Below are 18,137 nucleotides of genomic sequence, written 5' to 3'. Positions count from 1 at the left end.
CGGCTCGCGAGGCGTCTCGAGCTCTTCTCACTCGCCTTTTCTTACCCTGTCAGTCATCTCCATACAGTCAGGGGGCAATTTCCAGAACCGGCCGCCGTAGTTAAAAATCGGTGCTGTCGGAGGCCGCACGGACTGGACTGTAAAGCCGACACGTAAAAGTAAAGATAAGTTAAGCTTGTATACTTTGAGGCCGTATCGCTCAAGCAAACCATCTCATTGCGTTGAATGAAAGTCCGCGAGCTTCATTGGTGAAACACCACAGACATGCTAACAAGAATTAGCACACCATTTCTAACCCCGGAAACAACTTCGACTTGAAGACGCACGTGGCGGCAAAGGTGCGGTCGAGGTGCGAGCGAACGACGCCTGGCAGCCGCCACTCTCGTTTTTTCCCGTCAAGCCTATTAAAGCTGCCATCTGCTTGCTTAGGAAGGCGACTCCTTGCAGGCCGGCGACTAATCGTCCCCTCGCTTTGACCTCATCGCCTGCCTGCGTGTGTGTGTGTGTGCGTGTGTGTGCCTGCGCGCGTCAGGCATCGCTCCCAACATCACCGCCGGGCCGGCCGACAGCGCCGTGATCGACAGCATGTCAGTCATCCTGCACTGCGAGACGTCCGGAGCCCCGCGGCCGGCCATCACCTGGCAGAAAGGTGCGCAAATCAAATGTCCGCTCGCCGACATCCGCTCTCATTCCCCCCAATTTAACAACAGTACGCCGGCACCTTGGCCTACTATATAGCAAATCTTTTTTTTTCCGTTCTCCCTATTGTAATGAACTGAAATGCCCCCAAAAGAGCGCTGTGTTGTATACAAGCAGAATGAAATGGAATGTCAAGAAATACAGTGTGCTTCCACCAAGCCAGCGTTTGACAAATTGAATGTTGAGAAACCTATAAGGTGTTAAGGTCGTGTTAAGTCGCAAGTGTAAGTGGCTTTTGCAGGCGAACGCGTCCTGGCCAGCGGCTCGGTGCAGCTGCCCAGGTTCACCCTGCTGGAGTCGGGCAGCCTGCTCATCAGTCCGTCCCACCTGTCCGACGCCGGCACCTACACCTGCATGGCCAGCAACTCCAGAGGCATCGACGAGGCCTCCGCCGACCTGGTGGTGTGGGGTGAGCGCCAAATGATCGGGGAAAATCATTGCCAGTCGACGTCGCGCACTCAACAGCGAGAAAACGTTCTCATGACAGCTTTCGGCTGCCGAGGAATGCGAAAGCAGCGGCCCACGTCTTCCCGCGGCCAACCTTTCTACAACAGTAGCCAGTCGGCGGCTAGCCGGTCGGCAGCTCGCGCCAACCCCAACCGGCTCGCTCCCGCGTCTACATCTTCGCTCCCCGACGCGTCGTGGTCTTCACTAAGCGCTTGTTCTGGGCAGCTAGTCATCGCTGGCCAGACGTCAGCTCGCACGTTCGCTTGGTGCTCCTTGGTGTTAGTCATCACAAAACTATATTTGGCTGTGACGCAAATACTCTCAAAAAGCATAGAGCCAAGTCTGATCATTTTGTCTGGCGTTCCTTTGACTATTGCCGTCATCGGGTTCAACTCGGAATGTCTTTGAAAAGAAAGGAAAGTCAAATTGGCGACTTATTTGAACCCAGGCAGGCTTTGAATCAGAATGCATTACGGTCCAATCACATGAAGCTCCTGTCCGAAGGTGAAGGTGAACGCTCCCTTCTCTCTCTCTCTCTCTCCCCCTGTTCGCCTGCGCGCGCGCAGCCCGCACCCGCATCACCAAGCCGCCGCAGGACCAGAGCGTCATTAAGGGGACCAAGGCGGTCATGGCCTGCGGCGTCACCCACGACCCCAGCGTCAGCATCAGGTAAGCGAGAAAAAAAGTGCGCCTCGCACTTCATCATCGTCGTCATCGACGTGGGAAAACAAGCGCGGCTTATCGCGCGGCCGCATTGAATGGCTTTGTGAAATCAGCGCCGCATCTCGTCGCCGTCGATCACCCTCTGATGACCTCCTGTGGGATGCAACTCTTGCAGTGGCGTTGCTGCATAGGAGCGGCGTGTGTGTGTGTGTGTGTGTGTGTGTGTGTGTGTGTGTGCGTCGCAAGTGTTTGCAGTCGGGCGGCCTGCTGTCTACGGAGCCCAGTGATTAGAGTGTCTGTCACCCGTGGGCCCAGCGGCATCGATCGCGTGGCGGCGGTAAACAGAGGAATATGTAAACAGAGTAATAACTTGAGACGGCGCCTTTAATTAAAGGCAACGCCAAGGAGATTAGCTGGAGAGCCCCAACAGTCACAATTAATCACTGCATCTCCCCCACGTGCGTGCGCGTGTGCATGTGCGTGCGCGCGCGTGCGTGTGTGTGCGTGCGCTTCTAGGGGAGGCGTGCGTGCGCTTGCGCATTTGACAGTGGACATTTTTCAAGACAGCCCTTTCCTGACGGCACTCATTTCAGCTTCGCATGCTTCAGAAATTCATACAAAAATATGCTACTATTATATTACCTTTATTATTGCTATCAATTGTCTTCTTAATTTATTGGATTATTTTAATTATTCTCACCAATAATATTATTACTCATGTCATTGATATTGTTAGAAATGAATTATCCTTCATTTGCATTTAAAAATGGATTGATTGTTTTATGTATTGTGTTGATGGTTCACATCGGGCTGCAACAAACAGTTACTTTGATAATGAGTTAATCCATCGGTCATTTTGTCAATGAATCCATGAATTCAATTTGTAACTGAAAATGACATTTGCGTGCCTTCACTCAGAAACTTGATATTATTTCTTATTGACACGAATCACGATTCAGTTACTGGCTTGGTCCGTTGTCATGTCCGAAGATTGGCCAAACCTTGTTTTCCCGAGTCAAAGCAAATGTTTTATTCTGATTCAACACAAAGCTCATCAGTCTGCTTTCGCGGAGGGCGAGAGAAATCTGAAGAACCAGCTACTGTAGCTGCAATTCCGAGCATTTGGACAACTTTTCATTAAAAAAGTCAGCCAAATGATTCATCGATTGTCAAAAACAATTATAGTGAGGATAAGTGGTTCCGAAAATGCAAGGATGGATAATTATGACTATTAGTCCCACCTTCGACATTATCCAAGTTACCGGTGGATAATCACGCCGCAGACGGATGGCGAACAACGGACGCTCAATTTGTAGTCAAATGCCCAGCTCTGCAGATGCGCCATCCAAATCAAAGTCAAAGATCTTTGCCGGTCTGTTTTTTTTGGGTTTTTTTTTGCTCCAGCTACGTGTGGGAGAAGAGCGGCTCTCCGCTGGACGTGAAGGCGTCGCCCCGCCTGCGCCTGGACGGCGAGGGCACCCTGCACATCTCGCAGACGTGGTCCGGCGACATCGGGACGTACACCTGCCGCGTCACCTCGGTGGGCGGCAACGACTCGCGCAGCGCCCACCTGAGAGTCAGGTGCGCCTCTTTTCCGAGCACGCACGTCGGCCCGCCAACGTTAGGCACAGCCGCCGCAATCTTCATCAGAGGCCGTGGCGAAAATTCCCACGCTACTCAAAGCACTTAAACATCGCCTGGGAAATCAGAAAGTGCAGCGGAAGAGAAGTTAACAGCCGAAAGGAAGTTTTAGCCAAGAAATTACAAAGTGATCTGATGAGATGTATATAAGTGTGAGCCAACATTCGCTTTGGGATTTTCCATAGATTCCATTACATTTTAATCGGAATTGCTGCCCAATTAAATTTGATTTCACATTGCAGCTTCTGATCCAGCATGCGTTTGGGAGATGTACTTTGCAGAACGGTTTGACAGGGATCGGATGCTGAAAAAAAAAAAAAACGAATGCCCATGTCAACCTCTCGCTGCTTTCACATATTTCTAGAATTACACTTTGAATTATTTATGGCCTCAATTACTTACTGAAGTATGTATTCATATAAATGGCTAAAACACAGTGATGAGGGACATATTTCAGTTGAAATATTGTTTCCTAAAATTGTATTCGAATTTTTTTTTTTATATATATATATATATATATATATGTATATATATCTATGTAATGCGGTCCTTCCCCCACACGAGCGGAGGTGTGCCTAATGAAGTGTCCAGAGAGCCTGCGCGTGCGTCAGCCTTGTTTGACCCGGCTGCTCTTGTGCGGATCCAGGCAACTCCCCCATGCGCCCGAAAACCCCCTGGCGGCGCTGAGCAGGACGGAGAAGCGCGCCATCAACCTGACGTGGGCGCAGGCCTTCGACGGCAACAGCCCGCTCATCCGCTACATCCTGGAAGTGTCCGAGAACAGTGAGTGGATCCTCTTGCCGGTCGCTCGCGTCGCTTATGCACGAGGCCGACTGACCCGAGTCATGAACAGCAAAATGAAAAGGAATCTGGCCAAGTGTCATTGAATTTCAGTCAGGACCAATTGGATGCACAATGATTGCTCTTTGCACATTTCATCGAAAACAATTCCACCTGTTGCTGCACCTTAATTCACACATATACAAGCCTACTTTATTGATATCGCGTATTTCACAGAAAAATAAAGAATAAAGAGCCGGCGTGTGAGGAGATTCTCTACAATTGATGACTTTGCACTTTTTATTTGCCAGACGCTCCGTGGACGGTGCTCCTGGCCAACATCGACCCGGAGTCCAACGGGGTGGCGGTGGGCGGCCTCATCCCGGCGCGCTCCTATCAATTCCGCCTGTGCGCCGTCAACGACGTGGGCCGAGGGCAGTTCAGCAAAGAGAGCGAGCGGTAAGTTTTGCCCAAGGGCGCGCCAGGAAATGACTCAAGGCCAGGCAGCTTGATTGACTCGACGTACGAGCGCATTTCATACACAAGGCAACTCAATGTGCTTGACGCAAACAAAACTCTTCAAAACCTTTACAAACAAAACAGCGGCAAAGCAAAGACAACAAAAGTAGCTTAGTAAAATTACTAAAAGAACGATTCAGATGACGGTAAAGCGGTCCCGTTGTGGGACAATTTTGGCCTGGAATGGACCGGCCGTACGGGAGTTGTTCCAAAATTCCCGTTGGCCACGATCGAACCGACCAGGAGTTCCAAGTACTGTGGCTAGCTTCATTCGCTTATCCGACCCAAGCGCTGTAGCTAGCTTCCTTCGCTTATCTGACTCAGCTTGCTAGCACCACGGATAGTTTGGAGACCTCGCATTAGTCGCATCCTGCCAGCATTTTCTTTCATGGGCCGACAACCGTGTACGATTCTAGTTCATATGTATCACTCATATATCATAGGTCACTCATTTTGCTGACAAACGTAGCTTTACCCGAATGAGAGTGAGTCCAAAAATAGCGTTAGAAATGGTACACACACAAAATCTGCAAAATAGCGGGACCGTGATCGGCGGGGTGCTCTGCAAGGTAACAAAACCAGCGAAATAAGACTGTGACCCCGCAACCTGTGATCGGGGGGCATTAATGGAATAGTACTAGAGGAGTAGTAGCGGTGGTGGACGTGAGCATGCCGCGGGCCGGTCCCTTTCAAGATCAAACCGTGAATGAGGCCAAATTTGTCCTTTGTGAATCCTCGATGGGAGCGCCGACCCGGCTCCATCCGGCTGCCTTCTATTAACTGGCCGGCCGCCGGCCCGTCGCCTTGCCGAGCCCGCCGACCGCGCCTTGAAAGGAAGCCAGAGCATCACACGGACGGCAACGTGGAGCCAATTCTCCCGCCGTCCACATGAAAGCAAGTCCCCACATAGAGCGGCAGCGCGCACCTACCTGTCGGACCAAAGCAATTTGGCGCCTCCGCGCACGCTCAAAGCCAGAAAGGCTTCGCGAGCGGCCCACCGTCAACGCACCTTTCACCGCGGCCGTCGGCGCACCCCCCCCCGCCCACGCAAGGGCAAAGTGAGACAGCCGCTGAGGCTTTTTTCACTTTTTCATCCCCAATGCTTTGACGCAGGGCCGCGCCGAGGAGGGAAGGAATCAAGATGTCATTTTAAATTGACTCGAAGAGAAAAAAAGCCCAAAAAGTCAGCCCGCGCGGCTCCTTTCTCTTTCCGGTGATGTCTCCATTGTGTTGCTTCGTTTTGACCGACGGCGCTTTGATTGTCTCACCGTCTGCACAAAAACCAGAAAGAAAGGGAAAAAAAAGAAAGGGGGCTTTCAGGTGATGTGGATGATGAAATGTGATGGAAATGCTGCGAGAGCGCCAACGTCGGCAGTTCATTTGCTCGCTTTGCCATCCGGACCCACCTCCGAGGCACCCTTAATAACCGTGCGGGCAATTTTTTACATTTCAAAGTGTCAAATGAAATGAAGGACAATTCAACTCAAATAAGGCAGTCGTTTGCTTCGGACTTTGACTCGTCGCTACGGCCTTGCTCAGTTGCCGTGTCTTGAGACTTTGCACATTCGGGCTTTCGTGCGGTTTCGAGCTCGCGTACTCGAGCTGGCGGCATCGGGAATGTTGCGTGCGCGCACGTGCGACTCGGGATTTGTGCGCCCTTTGAGGCCTCACGGCGAGCGTTGTCCGCAGGCTAACCCTTCCGGAGGAGCCCCCCAGCGCGCCCCCGCAGACGGTGATGGCCAGCGGCCGCACCAATCAGTCCATCATGATCCAGTGGCAGCCGCCCCCCGAGAGCCACCAGAACGGCCCGTTGCAGGGCTACGTCATCAGGTGCGAGAAGCGCGGCGACCCGGCGGGCTCCTACGTTGCTCCGGCTCCTTTCGCCACCCGTCACCGCTTGGTTATCTTACGGTTCAATTGTCCGTGAGCGTTAAGAGATGTGTTCTCAAGCCATTTTCAAGACTTGAAATAATAGATGACATGGGGACAAAGCAATAGTATTGATTTGTGAAAAGAAACCAAAAACCCAGGATATCGACCACCGCTAACGATACGCCCGTGAGTACTTTTGCACGCTGTGTCTGCATGTGTTGCTACCGCTTGTGATCATATACAAGTGGTTTCAAGACTTCCATTTACGACAACACCGATGCTAGTTTCATTAGCCTGTCCGCGTGGTAACAATAAGCAAGCAGATGAGTGTAATTACCTTCGTTTTATGTTTGGTTTGACAGTAAACTTCGACCGGGCGAATTTCGGACACCTTTCGGAAGAATTGTTCAGCCCCTGCCAAACTGGCTGCAATTTCTGCTGCCGCTGTTTTTTGATCTCTTTTTTGGGTCTTTTGGGGCTTTTTCCACCGATGCCCGGCCAGGTACTGTCTGTCGGGGCTTCCCGTGGACTGTCAGATAAAGAACATCACCAACCCGGAGCAGAGCAGCCTGCTGCTGGAGGACCTCATCATCTGGACCAACTACGAGATGGAGGTGGCGGCTTACAACGGGGCGGGCAGGGGCGTCTACAGCCAAAAGGTGACCGAGTGGACGCTGCAAGGAGGTGAGTTGACCGAGAGATGAAAGAAATGAGGTGAAAAAAATAAATCGACCCTAAAATTGAAGGTCTTTTTGCAGTCGGCACTTGTCGCCGCACTTTGAAACTTCTCAGTGTGACAATAACGCATGCGCTCATAGGAAGCTGGTAGGATTTCACATAGTCACGCATAGTTTTGGACGGATTACTTGAAAATCCAAAGCGATCCGTTGACGACGTGCTGAAAGAGTGGCGCTTGCTGCATGGCCGCGAGTCCATGCCGATGTTGTTTGTGCGCGTTGATACGTTGTTTCGGCCGCATCCAATTATGGGGGACGGCTCTGAGTATCGAACGGAATTGTCGCGCATGCGTTAGCGTGAATGTCTTTGCTCCCGGTGCGGTTGTGCCGCTTTGATTTGAAATTCCTTTGACTCGGATGTTCGCATTGGGAAAAGCTTAAAACGCTCTCCCGTCTCCCTATTTCCCGCCACGTTAAATCCACACGACGAGCACCGCGGACTCCCGAGATCCCGGAGAGCGCCCCCAATAAGAAATTGAGAGCGATTCCACTTGCCGTCCTGTTGCGCACCGCGCTCACGTTCACTTATCACCGGCAGACAGTTAGCGGGCCGGCGATGCCGCCGGCTGAGTTTGGAGAGTGCAAGTGCACACAAGCGTAGGGAAGTGTTTGCCGTATCAGACGCTCAATGACCTACTTAAACCAAACGCGCGCCACAAATGACGGCAATGAGGAAGCGTCAAGCAGACAGGCGCTCTCCGACAAAATGCACCAAGCGTTACGGTTTCGAAGAAGGGAGGTTTTGACACATTTTGGGGCCGGCCTCTCACTCCTTTGCCCGGTCGCCGTCCAAAATGCCGAAAGGGGACGCGAGCCGCTCAAAGACAATCCAGGCCGGGACCGCGCCGTCCGCTCGCACTCGGCCTCATCGACTGGACTCAACTTTCTTTGCGGCCTTGCGTCACAAGCCCAAAAAAGGCCGCGGGCTTCACCTGGAAGGCGCCGGAGGCAACGCGAGCTGCCCGACGAGACGAGAGTCACGAGATGGTCGCGTTCTGGCCTCGGCCTAATCTCGCTCTTCCTTCCTCAGTGCCAACGGTGCCGCCGGGGAACGTGCAAGCCGAGCCGGTCAACTCCACCACCGTGCGCTTCACCTGGAGCGCCCCCAGCCCGCAGTTTGTCAACGGAATCAATCAGGGATATAAGGTGAGCGGCCGTGAGCAATAAGATGATGAGAAAATCTTCTTTTATGGGAATTTCTTGGAAGGGAAATCACAGTGTATATCTCAAGAAAACGTTTGAAGAGAGGTGCATTTATTGAGAAAAAAAATAAGAATAAAATCCGAAAAAAAAGTGGAGAAAAAAGCCATCGATTTTTTCTTTTTCTTTTGTAAAACGTTCACATTTTTTCCAAGAAAAAAAAAGCAAAACGCTAACTGTTATTCATTGAGAATAGTAGCGAGGGAGTGGGGGAGGGTTTAACAAGAAAATGATGTTTTTTCAATAAAAACCTTTCATCTTACAAGGGTAAAATCAACGTTTTTTCAATGGGGGAAAAAAGGGCCGAATCGTAGAGAAGAAGAAATTCTTTGTTTTCTTTTCATGGGGTCCCTGATATTCTTTTGGATGAAAGCGATCATTGTGCCAGGTTTACCACCTGCAGTACAATGAAGCAAAAATGAAAAAAACAACACGCACAGAAAAGCCAACCGTGCAGCGCGCCCCTTTACCGTGCTGCAGCTGTTGGCGTGGGAACCCGGGCGGGCCGGCGAGGTGACGGTGGTGACGGCGCGGCCCAACTTCCAAGACAGCGTCCACGTGGGCTACGTCTCGGGCCTGAAGAAGTTTGCCGAGTACTACACGTCGGCGCTGTGCTTCACCACGCCGGGGGACGGCCCGCGCAGCCCGCCTCAGCGGCTGCGCACCCACGAGGACAGTGAGTGGCACCGCCCCGCCCACATTGTGTTGTGGGACGGCATTTGCCTCATTATTCATATTTGACAGCACCCGGTGCGGTGGGACACCTCAGCTTCACCGACATCTTGGATACTTCCCTGAAAGTCAGCTGGAAGGAGCCCCAGGAGAAAAACGGCCTTCTCACAGGTGACTTTTTTTTTTTTTCCAAGAACAAATTGCTCCCTAAGCACGGCGTAGTAAGGACGAGGCGCGTTTGTTTGTGGAGGCTATCGCATCTCGTGGGAGGAGTTCAACCGGACCAACACGCGAGTGACCCACTACCTGCCCAACCTGACTCAGGAGTACAAAGTGACGGGCCTGACGGCGCTCACCACCTACACCATCCAGGTGGCCGCCATGACCGCCAAGGGACAAGGCCAGCTGTCCGCCTCCACCATCTCCTCAGGCGTCCCGCCAGGTCGGCGCCCAAGCCAAGCTTCCTTAGCACAATTTCAAACCGTTAGCTGGCGCCCGCCCCACTTACTGGTGGGCCAATAGCGAGCCCGGCCTTCGTTTCCATGACGACAAGGGGTGGGCAGCGCATGAACTTTGAAACCCGAGAGGCTTGCCGAGATACCTCTTGTCGTTTTTAAAAAAAAACAGTATTATGCTTAGGAAAATACATTTGGTGGGGGAAAATAATACCGCTTTTCACAAACACTTTATTTTATATTGCTTTATTTTATTTAACAGTCATATTTACCAAACAATTTTTAGGGAGCATATTCATCTTATGACATTTTTTGCAGCTTTGTCAATAATAGTCGTCATATGATTAAAAAAATTCCAGAAAGTAATCCTATAAGGTTATCATGATATTTTTAGAGAAAATGTGTCCGATTTTTTTCCAGAAAATAGTCGAAATCTTATGAGCATTATGTTATTTTTTTTAAGATTTTTTTTTTTCAGAAAGTAGAAGTAATCGTATGAGAGTAAAATACAAATTATATATTGATGTATTTTTTAATGTTAGTAATCCTGACAATACATTGATGATCTTTTTTTAAGGCAAAGGTAATAATATTAAGTATGGTAAGAAAGTAGTCATTGGACCGGAATAGATTGGATTGGAAAAAAATCGAAATAGTGATGTTCCAAGAACAAAGTTTTTTGGGGACTCGCCGGCTCTCGCGCTCTCGTGCTCTTTCTTCTGTCTTCTTTCTTCACACACTTTGTAAGTGTAGACTTGTAAAGAAGCGAGTGGTAACATTTCCGGTTGAGTGCGGCAGCTTTGATCTGATTCGGTTTCCTCCCGGTGTCCGGCCGCAGAGCTGCCGGGCCCCCCGACCAACTTGGCCGTCTCCAACGTGGGCGCCCGCTCCGTCAGCCTGCAGTTCAAGCCGGGCTACGACGGCAAGACGTCCATTTCCCGCTGGCAGGTGGAAGCCCAGGTAGGCCTCGCCGCGCCGTCCGAACGGCTGACGTGGCGCGGACGCCGAAAAGCGCCGATGTGAGCGAGTTTGTCCACGCGCGCCGCAGATCGCCATCGTCGGCGAGAATGAAGAGTGGCTGATGGTTCATCAGCTGCCTAACGAGCCCGACGCCCGTGCGATGGAGGTGCTGGATCTCAACCCTTACACCTTCTACAGGTGAACACCAGCCCGCTTTGCTTGATGCTGTCATGGTTTAGCAGTCTGTCAGCTGAGTTGGGGGCGTGTCCTGCGGCGCCGCACCTGTCTCGCATCGCCACTCAAGGACTTTAAAAGACGGTTGTGGGATGATTCTCGCTTGCTGGCTTTCATTGCTCCAAGTCTGACTTTTGACTACGAACAATTTTGCTTCTCTGGTTTGCGTGTTTTACGCCAGCGGGTGTAGTACGGTATTTTGCTTTGGTTTCTTGTACATTGTTGCTTCTTTTCAATTGGAGTTTTCCTGATCCCGTGTGGCAGGTAATTCTGCGTTCATTTCTTGCTCGCCTTGTTTTGCAAGCGTTTTTTCTTATTCCGTTTTTCCGGGTGTGCTGCCAGCGATTTGTGTTGAACTTTGGACGGTAGTAACCTTTTGTACTACATTTTTTTTTTTTTGGTCAACTTTTGTCTGTCTGCATTTGTGGGATCCACCTGATTCCGACGGAACCTTAACCGATGCAGAGCCTGGGTTTCTTTCGTTTTTTTGTCCGGGTTTCCTCTGACTATGCAGACAACCAACCGCATGGCTTTATCTATCGCGAAAAAAGCATCGCTACCTTTGTAAGTGCATATTTTGGGCTTATTGGGTGTACCTAATCAAATGTCCAGCGGCTTCGCCTCCACTACTGTGACTTGACGACACGGTTTCCCGGGCGCAGGTTCCGAATGCGACAGGTGAACATCGTGGGCACCAGCCCCCCCAGCCAACCTTCTCGAAAGATCCAGACCCTGCAGGCCCCGCCGGACGTCTCCCCCGCCAACGTCACCCTGCGCACGGCCAGCGAGACCAGTCTGTGGCTCCGCTGGGTGGTACGTTTCATCTTTGCCTTGTCCTCGCCGCTGCTCACGAGCAAGCACATCCACCGGCCATGACGCGATCACCCAAAACCCTCCTGCTCTTAGCCGCTGCCCGAGTGGGAGTACAACGGGAATCCCGATCTGGTGGGCTACCGCATGCAGTACTCCAAAGCCGGCTCCAAAGGGGGCGTCCTCTCGCACGTCATCGTGGACCGGCTGGAGAGGGAGTTCACCATCGAGGACCTGGAGGAGTGGACCGAGTACGAGGTCCGAGTTCAGGCCGTCAACGGGATCGGGTCGGGACCCTGGAGCCAGCCGGTCCACGGGAGAACCAGAGAGTCCGGTGAGGAAGGCTGACCGGCCGGTGTCGAGCGCCACGCTTTTGGCTTGAGGGTCTCAAGTCCCCGTTTGTTGCTTCAGTGCCTTCCGGCGGTCCCACCAACGTGTCGGCCTTTGCCACCACCTCCAGCAGGATCCTGGTGCGCTGGGGCCAGGTCCCCGAGACGGACCGCAACGGACTCATCCTCGGTTACAAGGTCAGCAAATACGCAGGCTTTACACGATCCGGATTTTGGAGACGATCACCGATCGGCGAGTTAAAAAAAAAAAAAAAAGACCGCCCGTCCGTGGACCGATAGATTTTGCCGACCCAATCAATGACATCACCGATCCATCAGCAAATCATGACTTTGCCGATTTTGAATATAAAATCCCAAATTCCCGCCGATCGGATCTGTGTCGAGTCTAATTGAAACGCCGATGAGCCCGTCGGAGTATTCGCCTCCAAAGCGCTTCTACCGTTCACCGGCAGGTTATTTACAAGGAGAAGGACTCCGACTCGGCCCCGGGCTTCTGGACGGTGGAAGGCAACACCAGCCACAGCGTCCTTCTGACGGGCCTGGGCAAGTACGTCCTCTATGAGATCCGGGTGCTGGCCTTCACCCGCATCGGCGACGGGAGGAGCAGCGCGCCGTCCATCTTGGAAAGGACCCTGGATGATGGTCATTTGAAAATCCTTCACTGCCTGTTTTGTTTCAGAAGGCACTCGTGATGCGCCGGCATCCACCCAGTATCTCGTTGACAGTGCCAATCAAAATGTGTGCTAAGCGTATTTATGGCAGCCCATTTCCTCTCATTTTGATTACAGCTTGCGTGCTCATTAGCTCGCTAATGACACTAATTAGCGTAATTGCTCTCACCGACTTTGTGGCATTACAGTGCCAGGCCCTCCGGTTGGCATCCTGTTCCCCGAAGTGAGAACCACCTCCGTCAGGCTCATCTGGCAACCCCCATCCCAACCCAACGGCATCATCCTGGGTGAGTTATGACGCGTGCGCCATCGGCGCGTTCATTCAGGGCTTGCTCAGCTTACAACGGTCCCATCATCGCAATCGCAACCATCTTTAGTGGCCAGGTATGTACCAACGCACAAGGAATTTGTCTCATCATGTGAGGTTTCAAAGCGCAATGACTCGATTGCGCGGCAGCATAACAAAAGGTCGTCACGCGGCAGAAGAAGGCGGGCTCATTTATAGCGCTACATTTGGGCTTTGCAAATGCCACGCAAAGATGTTTTCATCATTCTGACTTTATTACTGCGTTAGCCGAGGTTGGTGATAGAGTACGGCACGTTCTGAACTTGCCTGCAACAGATCGAAACAGATCTCCACCATAAAGCAACAAACTCCTTTCGATAGACACTGGTGGTGTTCCACAAGGCTCTATACTAGGGCCACAAATGTTTACCTTTTATTTAAAAAAAAAAAAAAACCCAAACAAGTTATATATAAGTTCATGTTCAGGTGTGCACTTTTGAATACGATACGACACAAGTTATTGCGTCACGTCACAGTTGCGTGTCGCGACAGTAGTCATTCGAATTGCGGCTATACACTTTACGCTTGACTATATATGACGTCCCCCGCAGCCTATCAGATCACGTACAGGAGAAACGCGTCCAGCAGTAGCGCCGCCACCGTCGACGTCCTGAGCCCCAGCGCGCGGCAGTACACGGCGGCGGCCCTCAAGCCTGAAACGGTGTACATCTTTCGCCTCAGCGCACAAACGCGCAAGGGCTGGGGCGAGGCCGCCGAGGCCTTGGTGGTCACCACAGAAAAACGAGGTGAGCGCCTGGCCTCCAGGTTACGTCAGAGAGAAAGGCCACGTGTGGAATTGAGGCTTGTTTGCGTCCCCGCGGTCAGTGCGACCTCAGCCCACCGGCCGGCCCGCCGCGCCTCAACGGGAAGTGCGGGCGCGCCGAGTGCTCTTGTCGTGGGAGCCGGGCAGCGACGGGCTCTCCCCGGTGCGCTACTACACGGTGCAGTACCGAGAGCTGCCGGAAAGCAACTGGACGGTCCACTCCACCTCCGTCAGCCACGAGATCAACCCCTACTTGGTGGACAGGTGCGTTGCGGACTCTTTTTGTTTGTTTGGTACTCAACCTTTGTTACATTAAGGAGCTTGGGGACTCTTCTTTTTTCTTCTTTTTTTTCTCCCGGCACATAACGGTCGCTCAAAACTGATTTTTCTACACTGGCGCCGTTTTTAGTTGGCGTAAAGCGCTTCTCGTCCCTTTGAAAGGTTGAAGCCCTTCACGTCGTACCAGTTCCGCGTGAAGGCCACCAACGACATCGGAGACAGCGAATACAGTCAGGAGAGCGAGGCCGTCACCACGCTGCAAGACGGTGAGAGCGCTTGGCCGCAGCCTTGATTGGAGTTCTTCCCAAGTTAGTTGATGGGCCCAAGCCGTGTCTAATGGAACAAACGCCAAGAAACTCTCTCAAAGTGAAAGGAGGTGCTTCATGTGGCGCTTACAGGAATGACAAACCTTCTCGGGGAATTGCCTCACGCTTTTGAGCTTCTTAGTTGGAACCTCTTCCTGTGTGGTCTTTGCTTCTTCTGCATGGGGTGCTCCAACTTCTGCCCACTTTCCATGCACGTGACATTCACTGAGGACTTCAAATAGTGTGGCGTGAGCGTGAACGGGCGTTTGTCTTCATGTGCCCTGCGATTGGCTGGCGAGTAGTGCGGGGCGGGGGGCTCTCAAGGTCAGGAGGCAAGAGCCCCCCCAACCCCCACCACCACCCTTGGTTGGCAGTGTTGCTACCTGGGCTTTTCATGTTTCAGTCTTATGCGTGCTTTTGAATGCTTTGATGTGGGTCGTTCACAGTGAATACCTGATGGCAGCAGGGCCTCTGTTTGCTTTGAAGCGGATTCCAAAACCCAAACATTGTCATGCGCTCTCCCGCTGTATTGTTTGAATGAATAACAATACTACGAGATTTATTTGTATTTTTTTTTACAGCCCCGGACAAAGCCCCCACCATTCTGTCGGTAACGCCGCACACCACCACGTCCGTGCTGGTCCGCTGGCAGGTAATGAGAGTCCGAAGAAATCCGTGAACGCGGGTCGTTGATGATGACGATGGTGCTTTTCGTTTGCAGTCTCCCTCTGAGGATCACCTCAACGGCGTCCTGCTGGGATTCCGGGTCCGCTACAGAGAGTTGTACTACGACCGGCTGCGAAGCTTCACAGTCCACGCCGTCAACAGTCCGTCCCCCAGCTGGGCCGATCTCACCGGTCAGCACTTATTTGCTCGTCTCATGTCTGAGGATCAGACTCAACCTTTTTCTGAGCAGATAAGGAGGAAAAATCGTAAATATTCAATTGGTTGAACCGCGTTGGGAAAATCACTCTTAACGGCCCTGCAAAGCGGAGACGCCCGAGAATCGGGCTTTGGCCGCCTTCAATCAGAAGGCGGTCAAAATGTTGCCGATTGTCTGTCCGCTTGCGAAGTTGGATGCCATTTTTCCATCCACATTTTCATCAGCAAAGTGTGTTTGTTGCCTCACGCCTTGAACACAACTTGTTCCCGCAGCTCCTTACAGCATCAGGAACTTGAGCGAATCCTCCCTCACCCAGTATGAACTTGACAGTAAGTTTTAAATCTCCTTTTATGAGCGCCCCCACCCCCACGCGTTTGTGCGCCGTCTCCTGTATTTCATTGCCCACAGTGCCCATCCCACACAGTTGTTGATTCTCATGTATGTACGTGACTTTAATCTCCACATTCCGCCCTGTTATTATATTGCAATGTTTCAGCCATTTTTAATCACACACCCCCCCCCCAAAAAAAGAAAAAGAAAAGTAAAACCCTCGTCCCCGCAACAACCCCATCCTTTCATCAGCCCGCTTTTCAGTGTTCCCAGCCCCAGCGCGCGATGTCGTCTCGCCACGGGCGCCTTCGCCGTCGTGTCTCCCTCGACTTCTTTTATCTTGGCTCCTCTCGCAGATTTGAGTAAACACAAGCGCTACGAGATCCGAATGAGCGTGTACAACGCAGTGGGGGAGGGTCCGAGCAGCGCGCCACAGGAGGTCTTTGTGGGAGAGGCAGGTGTGTCTTCTCTCATTAGGATGGACAAAGTTGAAAAAGCAAAAACACATTTATTTTGAATTGTTTACGCCTCTTGGGCAACGCTGCAGTGCCAACAGCGCCGCCCCAGAACGTGCTGGTCCAGTCCTCCACCGCCACCCAGCTGGACGTCACATGGGACCCCCCGCCGCCGGATGCGCAAAATGGAGACATACAAGGTTACAAGGTATCAGCTCCGAATTTGGCAAACTTGCGTCATTTCCCGCCAAAATGACGCCAATCTTTCAAGTTGGAAACGTCGCGGTCGGCACATGCGCCTCCCAGTTGTGAGGTCGGAGGTCAAGTCTGGCCCGCGGCCTTCCTGTCACGACTTTGCAAAGTTTGTAGTTGGCAAAAACGTTTTCTAACACGTTTTCTGGCACTTTGTTGCTATTTTGGGATGGACTTTGGATGAGTCATATTTAATAGGGAACCTCATGTATTGGGGGAAGATGGGTTTTTTTTTTAACATATTTTGAATATGATTTTTTGGGGGTTTTTTTGGAATGGGTTGGCTCAGGGAGAATGAATAATATTCAACTTTGGTCGCAAAATTCCAGAAATGATCAAAGTTGAACATGTCCCATGGAATTAACTGGAATGCTGAATAATAGATAATGAATGACAATACTATTTTAGCATAATCCTTACCAACAACTAACAGTCATGCAAGCACAACTAAAGATGAATTGCTTGAAAAGGTTTTTCCAAAATGCAGACTCTTGAGGGAAGTTGCTTTTTGGGAGGGGGAGGAGCTCCCCTTTGCAACTGCGTGGTGTAAAATGCTTTCTTTTCTCACACGTAGATTTACTTCTGGGAGTTCCAGCTGCAGAATGAGACGGAGCGCCTGCGCACGCTCTTCCTGCCCGAGCTGGGCGTGAAGCTGAAGAACCTGACGGGCTACACCACCTACATGATCGGCGTGGCCGCCTTCAACGCGGCCGGCGACGGCCCCCGATCCCTGCCCACCAGAGGGCGCACTCAGCAAGCAGGTGACTCTCGTGGGGACAGCCGCCCCAAACCGCAAGAGAAAATCACACCCCGCTATGAAAGCGGGCAGGTCATTAAGCCGCACGCCCCCCTCAATTGAAAGCAGTTTGCAGGTGTCTTGAATAATGCTTTTGTGAAATGATTTTTCTTCTAAATACTCCAAGGGCGGCCATTATTTAAATGAGCCAAATTGGGACTGTCCCAAAATGCAGCACGCTTGCCTCCGAGACTCATTTCGAGAAGTGGGCAGCTAACCAAAGATTTACTCCGTTGTCTAATTTCACACTTGATCGGTCACTCCAGAGACTGCAAGCAATTAAAAAATCCGTATTGGATATGTGCTCTTGAATCAATGATCAATACATCGGAAGGAAACCACTACCGTACCAAAATGAACTTTTCTCATATAATTCTTGAAAGCTCAAATGTCAAGTCAAATAGGAGTGAAACTAAAGGCGTTTTTTGGTATGGATGCGCGTCGTTTTTCAGAAGGCGACACTAATATTGATATTTGATGCATTTGCAAAGTGCATTCGATGTTGTGTCCACAGCCACTTAGCGAATTGTTAGAAAATAAAAGTTGACATTTACTGTCAAGCTAAATAGAAAACCACGAGAATTTCATGTCGTGTATTTGAAACAACCACTTAGTGTAGCTTAGCCATAGCCAAAGATAAGCTAACGGATAGCATCGGTGTCACACGTTCCAAGCCATTACGCAATCGATTTGTCTTGTCAGTCCGGTCAATTGAACAAAATCAAATGTGGCAGTTCTCGACATTCTATTATTGTCTTTTGCAACTTTTATGAAGCACAACATTTTAGAGTGCTAGTTTTCCAAAACAATACAAATGTTTGGGCATTTTTTGTTTTGGGGGGGGGGGGTGGACTAACAACCTTTCCATTTTTTTACTTTCTTTTGAATGGACTAACAACCTTTCCATTTTTTTACTTTCTTTTTTGTGTATAGAAGACTGGGACGCTAACAGGTTAAGATAAATAAATGAAAATAAAAAAGCGAGCCGCGGGCTGAACTTGAGACAGCCCAGGACCAA

General features: G+C 51.1%; 1 protein-coding gene across 6 annotated transcripts in view; it reads left to right on the top strand.

The window, feature by feature from the left end:
* The window catches only part of sdk2a (sidekick cell adhesion molecule 2a), a 100,749-nt gene that overhangs the window by 71,967 nt on the left and 10,645 nt on the right, over positions 1–18,137 (top strand). For all 6 annotated transcript variants that reach the window (XM_086055460.1, XM_086055457.1, XM_086055461.1 and 3 more), the window contains exons 10-37: positions 533–649; positions 941–1,108; positions 1,713–1,815; positions 3,214–3,390; positions 4,097–4,233; positions 4,542–4,689; positions 6,439–6,579; positions 7,124–7,305; positions 8,389–8,504; positions 9,039–9,234; positions 9,303–9,401; positions 9,481–9,672; positions 10,524–10,645; positions 10,734–10,843; positions 11,542–11,692; positions 11,786–12,023; positions 12,101–12,216; positions 12,492–12,681; positions 12,899–12,997; positions 13,608–13,802; positions 13,882–14,083; positions 14,261–14,364; positions 14,985–15,055; positions 15,125–15,260; positions 15,559–15,615; positions 15,973–16,074; positions 16,164–16,279; positions 16,898–17,084. In XM_086055460.1, the coding sequence (XP_085911586.1) occupies positions 533–649; positions 941–1,108; positions 1,713–1,815; positions 3,214–3,390; positions 4,097–4,233; positions 4,542–4,689; positions 6,439–6,579; positions 7,124–7,305; positions 8,389–8,504; positions 9,039–9,234; positions 9,303–9,401; positions 9,481–9,672; positions 10,524–10,645; positions 10,734–10,843; positions 11,542–11,692; positions 11,786–12,023; positions 12,101–12,216; positions 12,492–12,681; positions 12,899–12,997; positions 13,608–13,802; positions 13,882–14,083; positions 14,261–14,364; positions 14,985–15,055; positions 15,125–15,260; positions 15,559–15,615; positions 15,973–16,074; positions 16,164–16,279; positions 16,898–17,084 (3,972 nt within the window). The remainder of the gene's footprint in view (positions 1–532; positions 650–940; positions 1,109–1,712; positions 1,816–3,213; positions 3,391–4,096; positions 4,234–4,541; positions 4,690–6,438; positions 6,580–7,123; positions 7,306–8,388; positions 8,505–9,038; positions 9,235–9,302; positions 9,402–9,480; positions 9,673–10,523; positions 10,646–10,733; positions 10,844–11,541; positions 11,693–11,785; positions 12,024–12,100; positions 12,217–12,491; positions 12,682–12,898; positions 12,998–13,607; positions 13,803–13,881; positions 14,084–14,260; positions 14,365–14,984; positions 15,056–15,124; positions 15,261–15,558; positions 15,616–15,972; positions 16,075–16,163; positions 16,280–16,897; positions 17,085–18,137) is intronic.

The sequence above is a fragment of the Filicampus tigris genome, chromosome 16 (assembly GCF_054856515.1).
Source record: "Filicampus tigris isolate MCC_2025a chromosome 16, RoL_Ftig_1.0, whole genome shotgun sequence".
Lineage (NCBI taxonomy): Eukaryota > Metazoa > Chordata > Actinopteri > Syngnathiformes > Syngnathidae > Filicampus > Filicampus tigris.
Note: the sequence above shows the minus strand (reverse complement) of the source record. Positions and strands in the feature narration are given on the sequence as shown.